The sequence below is a fragment of the Solenopsis invicta genome, chromosome 10 (genome assembly GCF_016802725.1).
Source record: "Solenopsis invicta isolate M01_SB chromosome 10, UNIL_Sinv_3.0, whole genome shotgun sequence".
Lineage (NCBI taxonomy): Eukaryota > Metazoa > Arthropoda > Insecta > Hymenoptera > Formicidae > Solenopsis > Solenopsis invicta.
This window is the reverse complement of record NC_052673.1, coordinates 18607123-18626885: the sequence shown is the minus strand read 5'-3', so window position 1 is coordinate 18626885 and position 19763 is coordinate 18607123. Positions and strand designations below refer to the sequence as shown.

General features: G+C 42.1%; 2 protein-coding genes across 3 annotated transcripts in view; one reads left to right on the top strand and one right to left on the bottom strand.

Moving 5' to 3' along the window:
• Nucleotides 1–260: 260 nt before the first annotated feature.
• LOC105197677 (putative SERF-like protein) lies at nucleotides 261–2362 on the top strand. Its single transcript, XM_011164159.3, has 3 exons — nucleotides 261–447; nucleotides 1583–1694; nucleotides 1786–2362. The coding sequence occupies exons 1-3, from the start codon at nucleotides 441–443 to the stop codon at nucleotides 1865–1867; spliced, it is 201 nt and encodes a 66-aa protein (XP_011162461.1). The 5' UTR covers nucleotides 261–440; the 3' UTR covers nucleotides 1868–2362.
• Nucleotides 2363–2526: 164 nt separating this feature from the next.
• The window catches only part of LOC105207919 (glucose-6-phosphate 1-epimerase), a 74242-nt gene continuing 57005 nt past the window's right edge, over nucleotides 2527–19763 (bottom strand). For both annotated transcript variants that reach the window (XM_039454263.1, XM_026131573.2), the window contains 4 exons: nucleotides 8583–8641; nucleotides 7565–7902; nucleotides 6936–7244; nucleotides 2527–5819 (listed from right to left, as the gene is read on the bottom strand). In XM_039454263.1, coding sequence (XP_039310197.1) covers nucleotides 5811–5819; nucleotides 6936–7244; nucleotides 7565–7902; nucleotides 8583–8641 — 715 coding nt within the window. In that variant the 3' untranslated portion in view covers nucleotides 2527–5810. The remainder of the gene's footprint in view (nucleotides 5820–6935; nucleotides 7245–7564; nucleotides 7903–8582; nucleotides 8642–19763) is intronic.

The following is a 19763-nucleotide window of genomic DNA, read 5'->3' as shown; positions in this document are numbered from 1 at the left end:
CGCGTTCAATCGTCTTTCGAATCCTCTTCGTTACCTCATATACCGAATTTTTAACGCGCGTGAATACCGGAAGTGGCAAAAATAAAAGATCGCGCGTTTGTGCCAAGTGTGAATACAGACGAATCTGCAGAGGCGCACTCTGCTCCGGCCTTGATAAGTGAATGTTACTAGAACGGAACACGTGGTAGCCCTGCGGCGGTCATCGCGCGGCAGGCGGCTTAACGAAGAGGGAGGGAGGTGTGCAGGGTGGGCTACGGAGACGACGCAGAACCATATTTATTTTGGTTTGGAAATTAGTCCGCAGGAGCGCGGTGTGCGCGCGTGTGTGTGCGCGTGTGTGTGTGGTGCGCGCGTATCGTCGGGGCCGTGCGTTTCGCACCGATTCGGGTGGTCGAATTTCAAAGTGCTTGCTTATCGGAGATCAAGAACTGAGAAAGAAAATGACCCGTAAGTCCAGCCGAACGTCGCTGAGGTCGGGTCGTTCTCTGATCGCGTCGCGACAACTCGACGAGAGAAAGAGAAAGAGGGAGAAAAAGAGAAAGAGAGAGAGAGAAAGAGAGAAAGAAAGAATGAGACAGCCACGAGAGAGTTTGGCCTGTGAAACTTCCGTGGCTGCCATTGTCGTTGGCGTTGAAAATAATGAGGTCGCCGCGCATAATGATCACGGGGTGACCGCGCGCGCTCTCGCAGAGATTTGTCGCACGCGCGAGCAAACGTCCCGTCCGGCGAAACGTCGCGAAAAACGTCGGTGACTCGTCGAGGAAGAAAGGAGCACACCGCCGTGGCAGACGATGCGCTCCGAGTATCCTCGAGAACTCTCGTTCTGCAGGCTGTTTCCGAAGGAAAGGTCAATATTTTTGGATGATGACGATAGCGTGCTAAACAGAAAAGAAAGAGAGAAAAGAGTCTGTTTCGCGAGTTTCAACGAGAGAATCGACCGCCCTTGTAAAACGAGAGAAAAAGAATCGAACGTAGTCCAACTGGAGTAGTCTCGCTTTTCGGAGCGACACGAGGCTTTCGGCGTTTCCGAAAATCTCGCTGCTGTTAACCTCTATGACGCGCCGCGAATCGCCGTGGCGACCGCGCTTTCGCGGTGCGAGCACGCGGTACCGGTATCTTTCATTTTCTATCTACGATGGGTCTCTTGCCTATTTTGACAGTAAACATGGTAGAAAATACGTTGTATGGCGTACCTGCGTCACATTTTACTCTACCGCCATTTTGCGCATGCGTGATGCGCTCGAACGAGGCACGACATGGATAAAGATCATAGAGTAATCGGAGCAGTTAAATTGTATCATCGTTTGTGGATTGGGGGTCACCATCTCTCGCAGTCATCTTTGCATGAATTATGAATACAAATGCATTATCGTTTTTTCAGCTCGATTAGAGAAACGCGATTTTGAATTATGTGCGCGCGCGCATGCACAGGCGAATAGCGCTCCTTTCTTTCCTTTTTAACACCTCGTTTGAGTAGAGTTTGAAAACGGAAGCAGAGACCGAAAAAATTGCCGAATAGAATTAAATAAAAGTTGAATTTTACTTCTCAAAACTTCTAAAAAAAAATTGTATTACATTGCAGGCGGAAATCAACGTGAACTAGCACGAGCGAAGAATTTGAAAAAAACCGTAAAAAAGGCAGCATCTGAACAAGGCAGTAATAAGGGTCTTTCCTTGGAGCAACGTAAAGCACGGTAAGCTGTGCAAAATATATCTGTGACTTTTCCACTCGACAGAATTGAAATGATTTTCTCATTACTGATTTGGATCTATGTTTTTTTACAGCGACGCGGAACGAATGAGGGAGAAGCAGCTTAAGAAAGAGCAAGGCGAACAAGCGGAGTCTTCTAAACAAGCAGAGAGATAATTCGACAAAAGTGTACAAATTTTCACGATACAAACGGCTTATATCGCAACCAATGGCTACGCTAAAGAGATTCACGATTGTAAGGAACAAGACAGGAGTCGATGCTTACCGGGGACTGAAAAGGATATCATCATGCCTTTGATGTTAGAGAATTTTTCCATTGTCGGCCGTATGACATGCCTCAGGACCTAGCTTCGATCATCTTGTTATTTACATATTGCTCACATGGAAACTGCAGTTATAATCAGTGTGTATAAAACTTGACGTTACCTACACCTAAATTCAGTCAAAGAAAACCACACGTTTGACTGGTTTCTTTAGGTATAAGGATAATTAAATAATACAATTGTAGTACTAATTTTCAATCTGTAAATTCAGACTCTCACTTATTTAATATGTTATGTAATTAAATGTGTAACAAGCGAACGATCACTAGACACGCATGTGCTACTATCGTTCCTTCTCGCTTGTAATAAACTGTTCAAATTTTAACGATACACATACAAATTCTTAAGTCTCCTATCCCGAGCGACAAACTATGCTGCTTTACTAGCTAACTTGTTTTACTAGATATAACGATGGTTTAGCAGTAGTTCCATTAACAATTTTACAATTAAGTACAATAAACTATTAAACGCTGAAAGAGAAAATTAAAGTTATACAATTATTTCCCACATTTTTATTGCACTTTCCCAAAAAGAGTACACTTTCTTAACGTACTAATTTTATTTCATAACTTCGCTTTAATCACAAATATTCGTGGATATTAACATTGAGTCGAATGAGAATGATGTACGACGTGATTCGATAAATGTCACAGCGGTGGAAGACCGAACCTTAATTGCTAATACGGAGGGGGAAAAACAGGAATGTACACTATACTAAATGACGAACGTATTGTCTAGCCTCTAAAGACCAAAACCCTCATGAAAGTAGCATTCTTTGCGATCTGGAAAAACGCCGAAATTCAATTCTTTTGTTCCGAGTGGTTATTAATTGTATTTTCGGATTCACTACGCTGTACCTTTTCGCGTTCTATGACACATCTATAAGCAGGAACGTTCCACTCGTCTTTCCCTTTTCTTTTGTTTGACTCCAAGTTCATAATATGCGAGGAACGGTGCGCTATATTGAGCATTTACTTAATTGTAATAGTACACTACTAGTATGGGGGATAGTTCATTTGAAGAATTTACATGTGATACTTCAATATTACATACGTGACGTTGGGAGTCCATATAACGTAAAAAAATTTGTCTTTTCCGGCTAATGAGTAAAACCAATATATGCACACGCGCGTTGGTATAGATTATACATTTATATAAAATAGAGACATGTGCGATGCATCTTTTGCCGATTTCTTTTCATCCACACAATTAACTTTACAATGTAGTCAATTTATCTCTTGATAATAATTGAATTTAAGACAATAATAAATTGTTTTTTTCATAAGTAAAAAATTTATATTAAAATATATGGTCCTGCGTACTCATTTATCTTTGTCGAATTCACAATTGAGTTAAAAAAATGCTCGATGCTTTTATTAAAAATTCAATTAACCTCGATATAAAATTTAATGAACTCATTAAATTCGCCATCATTTAAATTGAGTTTCAACTGAGCTTCAGAATAGTGTCTCAAGTTCTCATGATACCTTAATAATAATACAATTATGTCAAAAATGGGCAGCAAAATCTTATTTCTTCTTCGTGTTAAATGGTCAATGTCTTTACAAAGTTCTCCGTATACACATGCAATTTTTATGATAATATCATAACATTACAGTAAATATTATCTTACATGTCTATTTCGATGATGCAACGTTTCTTCTTGCATATGAACAAATATAATCGGTATACGATATTTTAGGGACGACAATTTTGAAAATTTTGAAGGACGATTACGGTTAAAATTGCAGCATTACGAAAAAATGTTGATTGAGCTTATCTAGTTTATGTACGTATGTATGTACATACGTGTGTGTGTGTATGTGTGTGTGTGTGTGAGTGTGTATGTGTGTGTGTGTGTGTGTGTGTGTGTGTGTGTGTGTGTGTGTGTGAGTGTGTGTAGATAGATGTATTTGTATGTATTGTGTTGCGACTTATCATTACAACACTATATTTGTAACAATAGCACCATATTTGTATTGTTCATAGGTAAATTATATATTATAAGCTGAACAAACACATGCACATGTAGCATGTTGTTTATTCGTAATGTTTAGAAAAATTATATAAAATCGTACGTCTCTCTCTTACGTTAAAATATTATAAAATTGCAAGAAAAAATTTTTCTTCTTAAATAAATTTCATATAAATCTAATCCGATTATTTTCCGTGGCATCCCTTTATCGCGCATTATAATTAGTTATTTAATTAAATTATAAGAAATGTTTTGTACTTTATAATTATTTTCCGTTTAGTATGCATAGGGGGAAAGGTATTCAAAAATCTCATTAACTTTTTAATTTTATACGTATGGAGATTCTGAAAATCTATTAAAATTTGCATAAACCATACAATTTAGCACAAGACTAAAAAAGTTGCATTAAAGGAATCGAACATTCAAAGTTTGTCATTCTCTAAGAGTTTGTACACGTAATGAATTTAAACAAGTAAAGATATACAATATTTAAGCTAGACTCTTTTTGCCTTTGAGAAAAAAATTAAGTATAGTGCCTTTAAACATTTTTAAAACGTGAGTGTGTATATTATATATATTTATCTATATATATATATATGAAGTTTTTCGAGAATATTTTTATTATAGCTCGTGTAACACAAGATACGTCTCAAGTGCATTTTCTGTTATTTACTAATTTCAAATGTACATTTCGCAGCAAGCAAACTAGATCGAATCGTCGTTTATCGAAACAAACGAGTCATTGTATAGCATAGTACTTAGAAACTCTGTAGGGAAAGTTTTATCGCGCGTAAATTTAACAAAATCACTTACAAATCTAATGCCAATCTATATCTATAAATAATATACCGCTAATACCTAAACGTGACGAGTCAAGAATGGGAGATATACTTGTTTCGCTTTCCATTCATATGTGTATGGAATGTATGCATGTTTGTGACGGATCAAATGAATTTTAGTTCGCTCGTCTTTTTTTTACGATAATGTTCTTTAAAAATGTAATAAGGGAATCTTAGTCTCGTCCACTTATGCGTAATACTTATTGCGAGTACTTCCTAGCAATTTTTTCATATCTTTGATAAAAGAAAAATAAATATTGCAAACGAGATAACAATCTTGTCTTCGGACAATGTAATTGACTCATTTATAAATCCTATGCATCGGATTGTTATTTGGACGGTGAAAAACAAAGAGAGATAGATCGATTGATCCCTCACGTTCGCGTATTCGATTGGCCGTTTTGGATTATCTTAGTTTCTCATGATTCCTATCGTAAAGCACGGACGAAGCGTAGAGATAAAAATAAGCGGAATAAAGGAAAACAGATTCTTCGACGAAATTAACTAAATTACTTGCCTTTTACTACATATAACATCACTACATATATCTTCTTCCTCGACAGACTCGACAAAAAAAGATACATTCTCCACCCATGAGGTTCTCCACCCATGAGGTCCTTCGTGGATTCTTCGTGGAAACTGCGGCTGATTGCGGAGAAGCGGAAAGCGAAGAGATTCTGAGAGCTCGCACAATTTGCGGAACTTGACCTCATGTCTAAAGATTCCTAAAGATTCAGAGAACATATCGTGCAAGTCTGGGCAATGCAATGCGAGTGTAGATGCGATGGATGCGTCGGCGGGGGCGGCGGAGGTGGCGGCGGGGGTGGCGGAGGTGGCGGCGGAGGCGGCATGTAAAGCCACCCTGTACCAGTTGGCCAGACCGCGGACGATGCTGAAGACGTCGGAAGCAGTGAATTGGTACCGCCTCCGGCATTGACGTGCGACGTCGGTCCACTCTCTACTCACATCACCTGGAAAACACAATTCATGAACGCTGTAATATCAAATTCAACACACACTCTACTGCACATTCGACTATCCTAGACCTTAGACTATCCTTCTTCATTTTCAACGCTTTCGACCTCTGCTCGCGTATCTCGAGTTACACTTTTCAATGACTCGAATACACGTGTACGCAAACATGAGAAAAATTCTAATTTGCAAAGATCTTTATCACAGTGATGAATAAATATTATGACATTTGCAACTCGAATCGTATTCCGCTATTAATACTTTATGCAGAATTAATATAGCGTTACGTCGCCATCCGATTGCATAAAACGTTCTAAAAGAAACTTGCAATTTTACCTGCCTGCAAATGTGAATTTTAATGCTAAAAAGTTATGCAATGTGAAGCATTTAATAATATATCATTGATAACCACAGCAGTAATAATAGTTTTAACCAGCAATTTAATAATTTCTATGGGAACATGTTTGCTCCTTTCCGCAAAAGATTTTAATATTTGCCTCATTAATTGAAATCATAAAAAGCGAGAAGCCTTTAGATTGCAAACGAGTGGTGTGATTTACGCACACACGCGCACACAGGAGTAAAGAGTAAAAAAGATCTTAGCTCAATTATTCGGTCATTCTCTATTCGCAGGTATTCCGTATGGAATACGGCGTAACTAGTGGTTTCACGAACGATTGTAATTACGGGTAATAGCGTAAGATTTCAAATAAGAGTATGACAACTCGAATTACGGTGAGAGTCTGGTTTCATGCAATTAATTGCGAGCGCGCCTGACGTTCACGTTCGAACAATCGATAAAATGCATTCGTAAGTTGAATTATTGAATTATTACAAACGCTAGAATATCAATGCAAAAAATGTTGTAGAATATCAAATGACCAATATAAGATCGATACGACATTCGCGCGTTAAACATGGTCACGAAAATCGAGAGATTCAGCCGTGGTATTAATAATAGTTGGAATTCTCAATCTATGCGCACGTATATAGACTTGATTCATATTACGACGGTACGTCTTCGGTTACCGTTAATTGCGCCGACAGATACGATTTCGCGTTACCAGCGGCGCGGGCGAATGATCGGCGAACGGGATACGAGAGCACGCGTGTACCTGTAATATCTGGCTCGCCTCAAAGGCCGTTCCTGGCAATAGTATAACCGGACTACTGACGTGGCCGCTCTCGACGCATATCATATTGGGAAATTCGTCGTCGCCGAAGTCCGGGATGTCGCGCGCTTTCTCCTGCCAGGGATTCCAAACGACCGTGTCGGGAAAGTTGTACTTCTGCACGCGCATCTTCCTACCGGAAACGACGTTCGTGATGATATGCTCCGGCTGCGTGTTCTGGTAGATCCGGTCGGTCCATTCGCACACCGTCACGACGTCGCGGCCCTCTTGGAAGATTTGGTTGTCCCTAGTCTGTGCGGGTGAATGAAACACAATTTACGAGTGGCTGCGATAATTGCTTCGACACACGTCCCGTACACGCCGCTCCAGGCTAACAATTTAATGACTCGTCGATATTTTTACGCGACTGTTAAGATCGACTGTCGTTCGACCGGTAATACCGAATCATTGATAACTAGAGTTAGTTGATTGATTGAAAATAAGCGATTCTCTCCCTCCCCTCCCCTGAGTCTTTCAGCTCAGGAGTTTCCTCCAGTGAAATCTTTCGATTGATTTACATTTTAATTGCAGGTTTATATGTAATAAAACTTAGCAGAACAGGCTCTCGCTACCTTGTCGACGAACGTGCACCCGTGCAGTCCTGTGATTTGGCATCTCCTGACATCGGGTACCTTGAAATACGTGTGTAGGAGCAGATTAAAGCTGAAGGTGTCTTCTCTGCTAGGGTTGTACACGCCGATATTGAAATGCAGCTCCTTCTCGCGCAGTATTAGCCTGTATGTTACCCTGAACTGTGAGTTCCACAGCGATCGCGTGAATTCGCTGTCTATTAGCGAGAATATCGCCTCGATGTCCCCGCTGGGCATTCGCTCCGGCGACTTATCCACGTTCCAACGAATGATCCTGGCGAAGCCGTGGGGTGGCCCGAACGTCCATGATCCGAATTGTGCTGCGGGGATATGCGCTTCGTATCGGTTCAATCGTGCAAATAACGATGCTGTTTTTAGATTTTTAATTGGATTTTCAGTCAAATTTTCACGGTCCTCGAATATTGGCTCTTTTTATACGTAGAAAAATATCGAAATTTATCGTGCTGAGAAAAGCGATTACCCAATTTAGGACTTTCTTCTTTTAAATTAATCGTTACCTTCACGAAAAATTTTCTTGATAATAGTTTTAAAATGCACTCAATATCGTTACTTGAAACGAGCAATGAGTTCATCATAAGCATCAAACTCATTTAAAATATATTTTGAATCCTAGCGATTTAATATTTTAATTAAGACTACTAAGTTAAATTCGATTTGATATTCTGATTTTTCTGCGATTCAATTAATATTCTACGAAAAAGTATTAATTCTTGTTTTAAAATAACGATGAGTTCTTTCTAAAATTAGCGACAAGTATATTTTAAACCAATTATCAGGAAAATATTCTTTGTTAAGAAACTTGTTACTTGCTAAAAAAAAATAGAGTAATAATTTTTTTTAACAGAATTAATTTTTTTTCCGTGCACCAATTCAAATTCGCGCGCTTAAGATTATGCCTCTGCGTTAAATTTTGTTCAAATTTTCTTTTCTTTTTCATGTAATCATGAATATGTTATATCGCTTCATCTATTATACTTACGAAAGACGAACGGTATGCCGCCCCTAATCGCTTTTTTTCCGTCGAAAACAGCTTGCTTACTGAAACACACGAAGATCCAGCTATTGAAGAGAGTGAAAGTTGACGATACATTTCCGTATTAAGAAGAGTGCTCGTTTATAAATTTTATTGCTCTCATCTGGATACTTTGATTGTAATTTACTATATTTTCTGTATCATAGTTTCTATTTAGTATTTCACATTATTTAACGAGACAAATATTCTATCGAAAATCGAAAAGAATATATTATTTTAAAAACGATGCGTGAGAATTTATTTGTTCACGCGTTTTGTTTTTACGCCCAGATGCGTCGAAAAGCGCATGGGCATTATTATTATTCCCTCCCCGTAACAAAAAAAAAAAAAAAAAAAAAATCGAAGAATCTACGATATTGTCGATAACATCGAAAAATATACGGACGAATATCTCTTCCTTCTGCCGTTCGCTGCTATCGCGTTGTTATTGTAAATTGTGCACGTATCAGATGTCAGATTAATGAAACTGTCTGTAGGCATACATAGGTGGATGCTTAAGTGTAAATATTTGTTGTGCGAGCTAACGATTTGTACCGAGAAACAATAGATATCTAACAATAAAGCGTGTAATAGAAAAAAATCTATTTAACGCAATTTTTATGGAAATTTTAAATTATTCGAAGACCTTGATAATTTAAATTTTAAAATTTAAGAAACATATTAAAAGTGGTAAAAATAGCAATAATTTAAGGATGCGTCGAATAATTCACGTTTGCTCTTCCTTTTGCGCTTTTTACTTGCAGGTATCATTTAAATAAGAAAATCTATCGAAGCTTCTCGTTTAACTAATTTATGAGGACCGCGAACAAAATTTTACAATTGCGTATTCTGTTGAAGATAGAGAGGAGTCAATGTACATTATAATCATATAAAATACTGTGAGATTGTTTCATAATAAAATTTTACGATAAATGGGAATCAATACTTGTTTCGATTAATCTTGCAGCATGATTGCAATATTCCGCTTTGAAAACTTTAAAAGTCGATAAAAATAACGTTAATAAAAGTTATTACGTCTCGTTGACTCAGAAACGTATCGACGCTAATACGTACGAATACACCAGTGCTTTTGTCATTTTTACAGCTTGAAGTTCTTGGAAAGAAAGAGGCAATATAATCAGAACAATAAATAATATATGTCTCGCAAACAGAATTTTCCTTATAAAGAAATTTTTCTATAGAAACATTTTTCTATCGAAGAAACAGTTTTATAACCAACTGTAGCGTTTAAATTGAAGATGAAAGTGAATCCTCGAAGGTCGATGAAAGCATTTTTACTGCCCTTACTGTAAAAAAGAAAAAAAAAGAAAAGGTCGACCTTTTATTCCCCGCCATTTCATTCCGTCGACGTATTTCTTTTTATTATTATTTTGCGGCTGAAGGAACAATTATGATATCTTATTGCGGAACACGGCTAAATACTTAATTTGTAGACTCGAGAAAGAATCCCTGAGAATTCGTTTCACCATACGAGGGTTGGTTGAAACAGTTGTAGGGACATGGGAAAAAGTCCTTTTATTTAGTAACAGATAATTTCGTTCTTTTGCACAGGTCATTTCTAATTAACATTCGTAATAGAAATAAGACTTTTTCTCCAGTTTTCCAGTATTCTGTCAATTGTTAAACTATTTAACGTATATTTAGATATACATATGTATATAAGCTTCGATATACTTTGTCACTGGTATCTATTTCAAAGCGCATTAGGATCGTAAGATCCGTTGAAATAAATTGTCAAAATATTCGAGTTTCTATTGAAAATTAAATTCACGCAGAAGATTTTCCGAAAAAATATTCGCTACGGTCGAAACATTTGTACGATTCGCCGAGAAAATCTGAGATGATTATTTCGGGCAAGTTAGAAAACTCATTGATCTCTTTCGTTAGAGAACTAGAACGCTCTCGAAGCGGTTGATATCCTCGACGCTGCGAAAGCAGAGAGACGGAGATGTCGCGTTGCGTGAGCATCACGGAGAGAGAAAAGACGGAGAACTATAAAGCCGAAGGGCGGACGTAGGATGACCATTAGTCAAGCCTGTCAGGGGCCGCGGAGATGTTCCTAAGAAGGAGTTTAAGGATACCCTACACTCGAGGATCCAAGACTGCGAGGAGAACGCGCGAAATCGAAACGTATCGATACTCGGACTACGCTTCTTCAGCCGTGTAATTTTCGATTCGATCGATTCAAAAATCCTATCTAAGAAGTTTGTATAAATGGCAAGGCGGATGAAAAAAATTCATTCTTGTATATCTCGTATGCGACTTGAAAAGCTTCAATATGCTGAATTGTTATTCGGCCTGAGGCAGCTCATGAAGACAATTAGAGCCATCAAATGAAAACGAATCCCGCTCGTATAGATCGAAAGCGATATCCAATTGTTCCGATATCGCCCTTCGCGCCCGCCAGTCAACCCTGACAGCCGATGATGAAGTTAATGACGAAATTTCGATTCCAGAAGCAGGCGCCTTCGTCACCGGATGTCGCTATTCGTATTCTCTCTTAACGATACGATGTAATCCATTTTCCTGGATGCGTAAACCGCGAGGAAGAAGGAGAAGGTAATCCCATCCGTTTGCACGATGCCGAGGCGAACGGAACATGGGAACAGAGATGGAGAGATGGACAGATAGATGGATCTCGCGACAACCCGAATGTCACAGCGAAAGGAGAAAGACATAGAGAGAGAGAGAGAGAGAGAGAGAGAGAGAGAGAGAGAGAGAGAGTGAGTGAGCAGAGTGAGCGAGCGAACGAGCGAGCGATAGAGAGAGAGAGAGAGAGAGAGAGAGAGAGAGAGAGAGAGAGAGAGAGAGAGAGAGAGAGAGAGAGAGAGAGAGAGAGAGAGAGAGAGAGAGAGGAGGGGGAGAAGGGAGGGAACTTATGCCCGAGAGAGGACGAAGAGGGCAGAAGGGAGGCAAGAAGGGAGGATGAATGCGAGAGTGGGAGGAGCGAGGGGTGAGAGGAAGCGAGAGGGTAGAACGATGTACCACCACGAAGTACGACGACGCGGCGGTAGGAACGCGGCTGACGCCGAGCAAAAACGATCGGCGCTGTCTGCCATGCTTTTTGCGGGCATCACAGTTTCCAACCTCTCTCTCTCCTCCTGGTCGTTTCTAGCTGCTGGTATCTCCCGTTGCCGCTCGCTACGCCCGGCACCCAATTCTCGACGCGGTTACGCCCGGCATTCGCGGGATATCGTCGCGCCGCGTGAGTATACAGGGTGCTCGGTAATTGGCGGTGCGCGATGGCCGCGCCGAAAGTCAATTTGTAGAAATAACTTTTTTTCCTGAAAGAGAGAGAAGGTCGCAGCAGCCCCCCCCCCCCACACACACACACCTTGCAATCAGGGATCGAAAGCCAGGTGTTATCTCGATGACGCCGGTTAATCGACGACGCTGGTGGTACCGCGGGAGAATGATATTCTTTATGGCGCGTATCTCTGACCGATGATCACAGCTATGATCGAACGAACGTAACATGATCATTTTCGCAACAGCGAACAAGATCGCAGCTTTCGCACCTAGGTTCGCGCAAACTGTGGCGGTATATTTCTGACGATATTTCTAATGACGCGAGAGTATAAGTTACAGCGAATTAACTCTCGCGGCACGTACGTTACGCGCGCTTTTTATACGAGCGCAACAATTTTCAATCGACTTCTTCTTCTTGCCGACTGTAGCCACACGAAATTACGCTCGTCTTACGACGACGACGTCGAGAGTGTCCTCGATATCCCGGAACGCGAGTCCCAAAGGATCTTCCCGCATTATTATCTCGCGCGCTCATTATCTCTGACCATAAGGAGAGTGGCGACGAGGAGGATTCGACGACGATTCCGGCATTTCTCGCGTTTCTGCACGGTGAGCGGCGAACAGGAGGAATATTAATGAGTGGGCAAGTGAAAAATTACCCTTCGGCTTTAATGAGTCGTTAGCAAGTCAGAGATGCTAAACAGCTAGCGGAATCATCGATACGCGTTGAAACGGAACAAAAAAAGGAATATGAAACGAATATGGAAGGTAGACTCGTGAAAAATTTCCACGCGCTTCTGATGAATGTCCCGTACTCGAACTCTCAAGAAACCAGAAATATTACGTATGTGGCGAACACGAGCGCAATCTATTCTCCGTCAGAATTTGTTGTAACGAGCAACGCATTTTGATTTACATCGAGCCGCGCTGCGTCGCGCCGCGACCGCGCGCACCGATCGAATTCGTTTACAATTTCACTGCGATATTTAATTTCGCGCTACAAATAACGGAAACTGGATATTGTCGCGAACGTGCATAAAATCATAATAAAAGCAGGATTTAATACCGATTGATTTATTGAGAAAACGAGCGAGGTATTCGTTTGCAAACATCAGTGGGTGGAGTCTTAATTATCTTTCTCGCTAGCATCATCGACCATTTCGCACTTTATTCGGTCGTAACTGGCTGGATCGCGGAACGCGATTCTTCCGCGCGCCAAGTATGTAGAAGACGATACACCGCGACGTTCGTACAAGCGAAAACTAATTATCGGCACGATAGAGCGATACATAGAGTGCGTCATGAATCGACAGGATTATAAATAAGGTGTGACTGCGCGCTTTTGCAGCCTAAGACAATTACACGGCGGCGGTGCGGCGCGGCAAGGCGCTTCTTGCGATAGAGTCGCTATATCTGGAAGAGACTCTACTGCATCTCTCTCTCTCTCTCTCTCTCTCTCCAGGACTGGAACGAATTCGCCGGAATTATATGAACTCGCGTCCATCTTTGTCGTCACGTGTACCTTCAACATTGTGCAACCAAATGACCAGTGCAATCTGAATAAAATTACTCGTAATCGCGCGCAGATGCATTTTTATCGAGAATAGGTACAAAGATCCTTGTATTGTTTTTCCTGCAACAATTGTGCGTGGAACGAAGTAAGTACGCCGGAATCGCGTAAGTTTAATTTAATCAAAATATCGCAATTACTAATACAAAGCGGCTTCCAGTTGGCATAAGAAAATGATCACGACCGAAATGCGAAGATGGATTTCCTTGAATTATCAAGTGCCAATTAACTCCTTCAAAATATCCGGTTTCTTTCAGCGCATCGTCTTCGATGGAACTTTACGAGAATCGACTCCAACTAATTCCGAATTAATATACCATCGTTAACAGTTGGAAGTTGTTGAAGAGTTGAAGAGCGGGTAGTTAGTGGCACTTCATCTAGCGAATAACTCGCGACGCCCTCGAGAGGAGCCCACCTCTCCCTTTGGTCTTGCAGTCGCAAAGATGCGGCAAAATGCGAGAAGCGGATGCCACGCATTATAAGTGCATTAAGTGCTGGAGGAGCAACGGCTCAGCCATCTGCTACGGTCGCGATTTACGATCGGTCAGTGAAATTCTGATGAGAATTCATCTCAGGGCCGCGGCCAAGAATTATCGCGAAAAACTGGGCCCCTTTCGGCTGGGGTCTCTACCGGGATAATTCCGATCGTACCATCGCGCCGCCGCTACCGCCGCCGCCGCCGCCGTGCGATGCACGAAAAACGCAATGAGACACCGCAAATTACACATTATTTTGAGTCGTTTCGTTCACCGGAGTAAAATCGGTACGAATGCTTAATTGGATACGTAATAAAAAAAATAAGCTTGATGAAACGTTCGTTGAAGCAAAGTTTCAAGATAGTCTTGAAAGAGCCGGAAACGAGAAAATCTATCGACATTATTTGAAATTACATTTCCTGTAGGTCGCATTGTTTTGAATTCCTATTCCTAAGAAAGTCACGAGTTTCATTGGGCGACAAATATTCAATATCGAAAAATATCTCTCATCCAATCTACTCACTATACGTTATTTAAGAGTCGATACAATCTCGTTCTTGAATGTCGACGAAAGCGTTCGGATATTGCGCGTCAAACGTAAGCGCAAATAAAATTATCCAAGTGTAAAACCAAAACGCCGAATGCTGACAGAAGTGAAAGTACATGGCTGAGTTCGAGTTGAAGTTGGAGTTCGAGTCCATGAGCGCGAGTGCCTCGGTCGTTTCTATGAACGTAATAACGAACGTATTCTTAGCACGATGGTGTGCCGCGGGCTTGAACGACGAGAAAGAAAAAAAAGAGTCAAAGGAAAGCGTATAATCTCGGTATACTTATCTTCTCGTTATCTGGGGCAACGAGCAACCATGGCGGCGCGCGGCGGTTTCCCGACATCGCGGTTGATGATGATTATCGATGATGCGCACAGAACTTGAAACTGAGAGAGAGAGAGAGAGAGAGAGAGAGAGAGAGAGAGAGAGTGAAACAAAGAGAAAGAGAAAGAGAAAGAGGGTGAAGGGACCTCCTCTTCAAGGTAAGCAGATGAAAATGAAGCCCTGACCCGTCGTAAATAAAGCCGAGCCGCATCCGTTTTTCTCGTCGGACGATATATATTACGTCTTCTCGCTCGTTCGCGACACCAGGGACGCCGATATCTCGAGACTTTTCTTTATCTTCCGAATTACGTCGTCGCCCTCCCTCGTGGACGTAATCCGGAAATTAATCTCACGCGTTTTCGTCGCCCGCGCCCCCTCTATTTAGCTATGCACCGGGCTCGAGTGAGGACACCCGGTACGTGTCGAAGTTATCCGCTTCGAGCTCCGCCGAAGCCAGCGGTTTTTGCGTTTTCCCCGGATCCCGGCAGGAGCAGCAGCACACCACTGGCAACAGCAGCGGCAGCAGCTCACCGGCAGCAGCAGCACCAGCAGCAGCAGCAGCAGCAGCAGCAGCAGCAACAGCAGCGGCAGCAGCACCAGCAACGGTAGTGGCGGCAGCAGCAGGGCGAGGTTCCGCAGGGTTCACGGACTCCTCTCTACCCGCAACTAACCCCCGCGTCGCGTCGCACCGTGCCCGTCTACCACCACCGTGAAACTTTGTTTAACTAAGGCCGGCAAGAAGCAAACCTATTTATACTAGGTCGGACGCGCTCGCGGCGCACGGCCACGGGCGTTGCTGCTCTTGTCGGGGCGAAGTTGCTTCTAGCCGGAGCGGTCATGGAAACCTAACGGACGCTGATAAACGAGGAAATATGCCCGGCAAAAAAGCCGTCGCGTAATTTTCCCTAGCGCCATGCGCACGTAAAATCGCCGACCGATTCTACCCCGTACTTGGTCGGAAACCTAAATCACAGACGAAACGAATTCGTCTTCTACCTCCTCCGAGAGCTGCGTTACTCAACGCGAGATCTTTAACCCTTTCATGTACTATCGTATCACAAACGTATCCGTTAAACGCACGCTTTTGGCGTGTTGCTTGGATATATGGAATTAGAATATCTGTCTTTCTTGATATTATTTTTCATTCTCTCGAACCGAGAAAACTAAACTACGAGGGATGAAAATGAAATTCGCAAAAAGCCGAATTGCCATCGTAATATCTTGTGGTGTCGTGATCGTAAATCCGAGGAGGATGCCATAAATGGATACTTTGGCGGCTGTTAGATATAGCGAGTAGGAGAAAATCTTGATGGAATATAAAACAAGATCTGCTCGTCTATACATGTATGTACATAAATATTTGATAGATGTAGCAATATTTCATTCTCTAATGCAATACACTACAATATATTAATGATTCCTATACGTAATCAGTTAAAATCAGATCTGAGAACTTTCAACGTGAATAAAATTCAGATTTGATTTCGCGATACTCGAATAGGTTTCAACGAGTCTGAGTTTTATCCCAACGGGATATAAAGATCAGAGCCGAGAACGATAATTTCCAAGCCATTGATGTATGAAACATAACGTCATTTCTACTGATTTCACACGACGGTAGTGACGTTATCCAAACTTAAGCATAATAGTCGAGGGTTATTGCCGCGTTTATTGCCGAGCAGCGATAACAAGCTGATTTGGCGGTTCCTCGCGCGAACAGCCCGCTGGTGCATAAGTCGGCATAAAGTGAACGAGTGGGCCGTGGTTGAGCGAATTCTTCGCTGGTGATGCCGTCACCGTTGCCGCTGCAGACGCGATTTTAAATCTCGTCACACGACCGCCGACCGGACATCTGTGTTTCGCTCAATGACCGTTAACTGGACGGTTTTTAACTTTTTAACGGTAAATAAAGGAAATTCAGTGACGGGGCTTTCGATCTTTCGAAACAATTGGCGAATGTGGCGAAATTTTCAACAATTTCTGTATTACGCGGATATCACACAAATAAATGTAAAAACACATGACGCGACTTGAGCCGATAAAAGATCAAATAGTTGCGAACCGTCGTAGCGAATTTGAGGTTTTATGAAGTTTATGTAAATAAAAGCCCGGATCCGCGACGTCCCGCGTTTATTCGGTGATAAACGTGGCGCGGCCTGGATGCGAGGCGAGGCGAGGCGAGGCGAGGGCCCTCGTGTGATCCTCACGAGCGGTAAACGTAAACGTAAACGTCGAATGAATTCCGCGTCCACGAGGAAGATTTGAGCATAGTACTTCACTCGGCATCCTGCAAAACACGCAATTATTTTACGGCTTAAGCCGCGCGCGTTCCGCCTTGAGCGAGTTCTTGCCCGCGTTTACTCGCGCGGAGCTTTTTCGCCGTCGAGCTCGCTGGGACCGCGCGCGCTCTGGTCTGCTTCCCCGTTCGCATTCGCTCGGGATAACTCGCAATTAGCATAAAAAGCCTCGCTCTCTTCGCATTAGGCGCAACTGTGTCATTCATGGCGGCCCGTTAAAAAGATCGACGCGCGTCGCGGCCGCGTTCGCGTTCGCTCGCGAAAAAGGAAAGGGTTTTTCTACCGACTTACACGAGACCGCTCGTATGAGCGATGAAGACCTTGCGAGTCGGAGACCTTGAATCGTTGTTCGCTATTCATTAGACATGTACAAGTTTCAGTTTTATAACGCAATTTCCCGCACAATCACCACAGATCGCGCGATTACGTTGCGACAAATCCGATCTAGATTTATAATTTATGGCGATTAATTAAATCTAATAACAACGTACTATATGTGATTAATGTAACAGGAATGGACAGAAAGGCGTGCCATAGCTCTTTAATTTACGGACTCGTATAATAAAAAGGAAAAAATATCTTATACTTCGTATATATTTATAGAATAACTCAATTTCTTATTCGCTCGCGTGATATCGCAACAACGGAAAGAATTAATAAAATAAACAATTTTATCTTTTCAATGCAAAGTCTCCAAAAGGAGCTTGCGATGTCAAGAACTTGTCATACCTAAAATTTATGGGAATCGGGAACTGGAGAGACTAATTAAAACGCAAGAAAGTGACTTAATATAAAATTCAGTAAAGTATAGAAATTATGAAATAAGCTACGATACGAAATATTACCTATCAAAGATAGGAATAAAACGATTCAGCGCGTGCCTCATATTGATCGTGCATTTGTTAAGTTAAGGATCTATGAAAGAAATAATTCACAATGCCGAGTCTACAGCAGATCCCAGAGGTTAACCGTGGAAAGAAAAATCTTATTTGTAAAGTGAAGAACCACTCGTGCTGGATACGAGGCAACAATTGAAAAGAAAAGGTCGAAGTAGATCCTCCACTCGTTTTCGCATGTTTGTCGAGGGGATGAACTCGATATCAAAGCGGGGCGATTTGTATTCGAATTACTTTCACTGGGAGGGAATCCCCTTATGCTCCTCGCAAGATCAAATTCCCTCGCGGTGTATTTTACAGTTGAATCGTATGTGTCGGGTTTGCACGACGGATTAAAGATGGTCGATTAAAGATCAGAGATACACCACCAGGCGGCAGAGTTCCAATCTTTAAAAGCACGCACCTGTCTTTCGCAACGCAAAATTCGAAATCGTTTCGCCAAAGGCCACTCAACAGCGGTTAGTTTCTTACTTATTTTTTTTTTCAACATCCCTCGTCGCATTCGAGGGCGAAATTTCAACGAGTCTCCGCGCGCCGTGGAACGAAAAACGGCGGACGCGCTTGCTCGCTCCAACTTCTTTCCACCCGGTATAAAGGCAGCGATGGGTTATAGGCTGGGCCGTAGACTAATGATCCCGCTGGCTGCGGTTTTTGCCGGCATTCTACAGCATTCCCATTCAACTGGATTCCGCTCCGGAGCCACCGCGCGCATTATTTCCCGTCCGCCGCGGAGCGTCGCGCTGCGTTGCTCGCGGGTTCAAGATCGGGTGCAGTGTCGTCCCTTGGGGCACGCTGCACTTTAGTCGTTGCATCGGTCGCGCCGCTTCTTTTAATTCGCACGAATTCGCCCCAGAATGATAACGGTGGTGCCAACCTCGCTCTTCCGATTCCGATTGCCGAACAGCATCGTTTCGACTCTCTCTTCGATTTTATCAATGATCGTTGACATCGCGGAAAAATCGTGTTTCGTTAATCTTTCTTGTCTTCTCATCAAAAGTTTAATTTAAATATGTATATTTATAATAATATAAGGCGTTTGCAAAGGGCTATTTCAGGCGATAACAATTTTCGAATTATCAGCCGCGGCAAAAATAATTTACCTCTTATCAACGTTATGTCAACCCGTTCACATAATAAATCTTTGTACGTCAAGGTTCTCTGGAGACAGCAACTATCAGCGTCTAATCAATTGTATTTTTGTCCGACAAGCTTATGCGAAAGCATTTTTATTAGACCGGAAATCGCATTCTCTCGTCACATAATCATAAATAATGGAGCCGCCGATGGTAGTCGCGCGAGGTTCGTCTCACGCGGGTTTGTCATCGCGAAGATCTCCAGCGGAAGCGCGTCGCCATATCGGTCTATGTTTTATGTCAAAACGACAGGTTTTTATACGTTAGATAAGCACGCGCAGCCACGTTATCTTCCTCGTAAACGTGCGCTCGCTATAAGCGAATGGTCAAAGTTTCGCGACCATACGCTCTGCGACAATGGCGCATCTCTCTCTCTGCGTTGACGGATGCTGCGAATAAACCGCAGACCATTTATCACTGAAAATTTATAACATTCCCTACATTTACGACGATATAAAAAGACAAATCAAACATTAATGAAACGTGCTCTTAAAAAGATTACTCATCTCTCCTAATCGTATCAATTTCGTATAATCGTGTCACCGCGCAAAAAACCCGCAATTTGAATAAAGTGGTCAATTTGAATTCTACAAACATTCTAAAACGAGAGATAGGTGAAAATAATCGCGGCGTG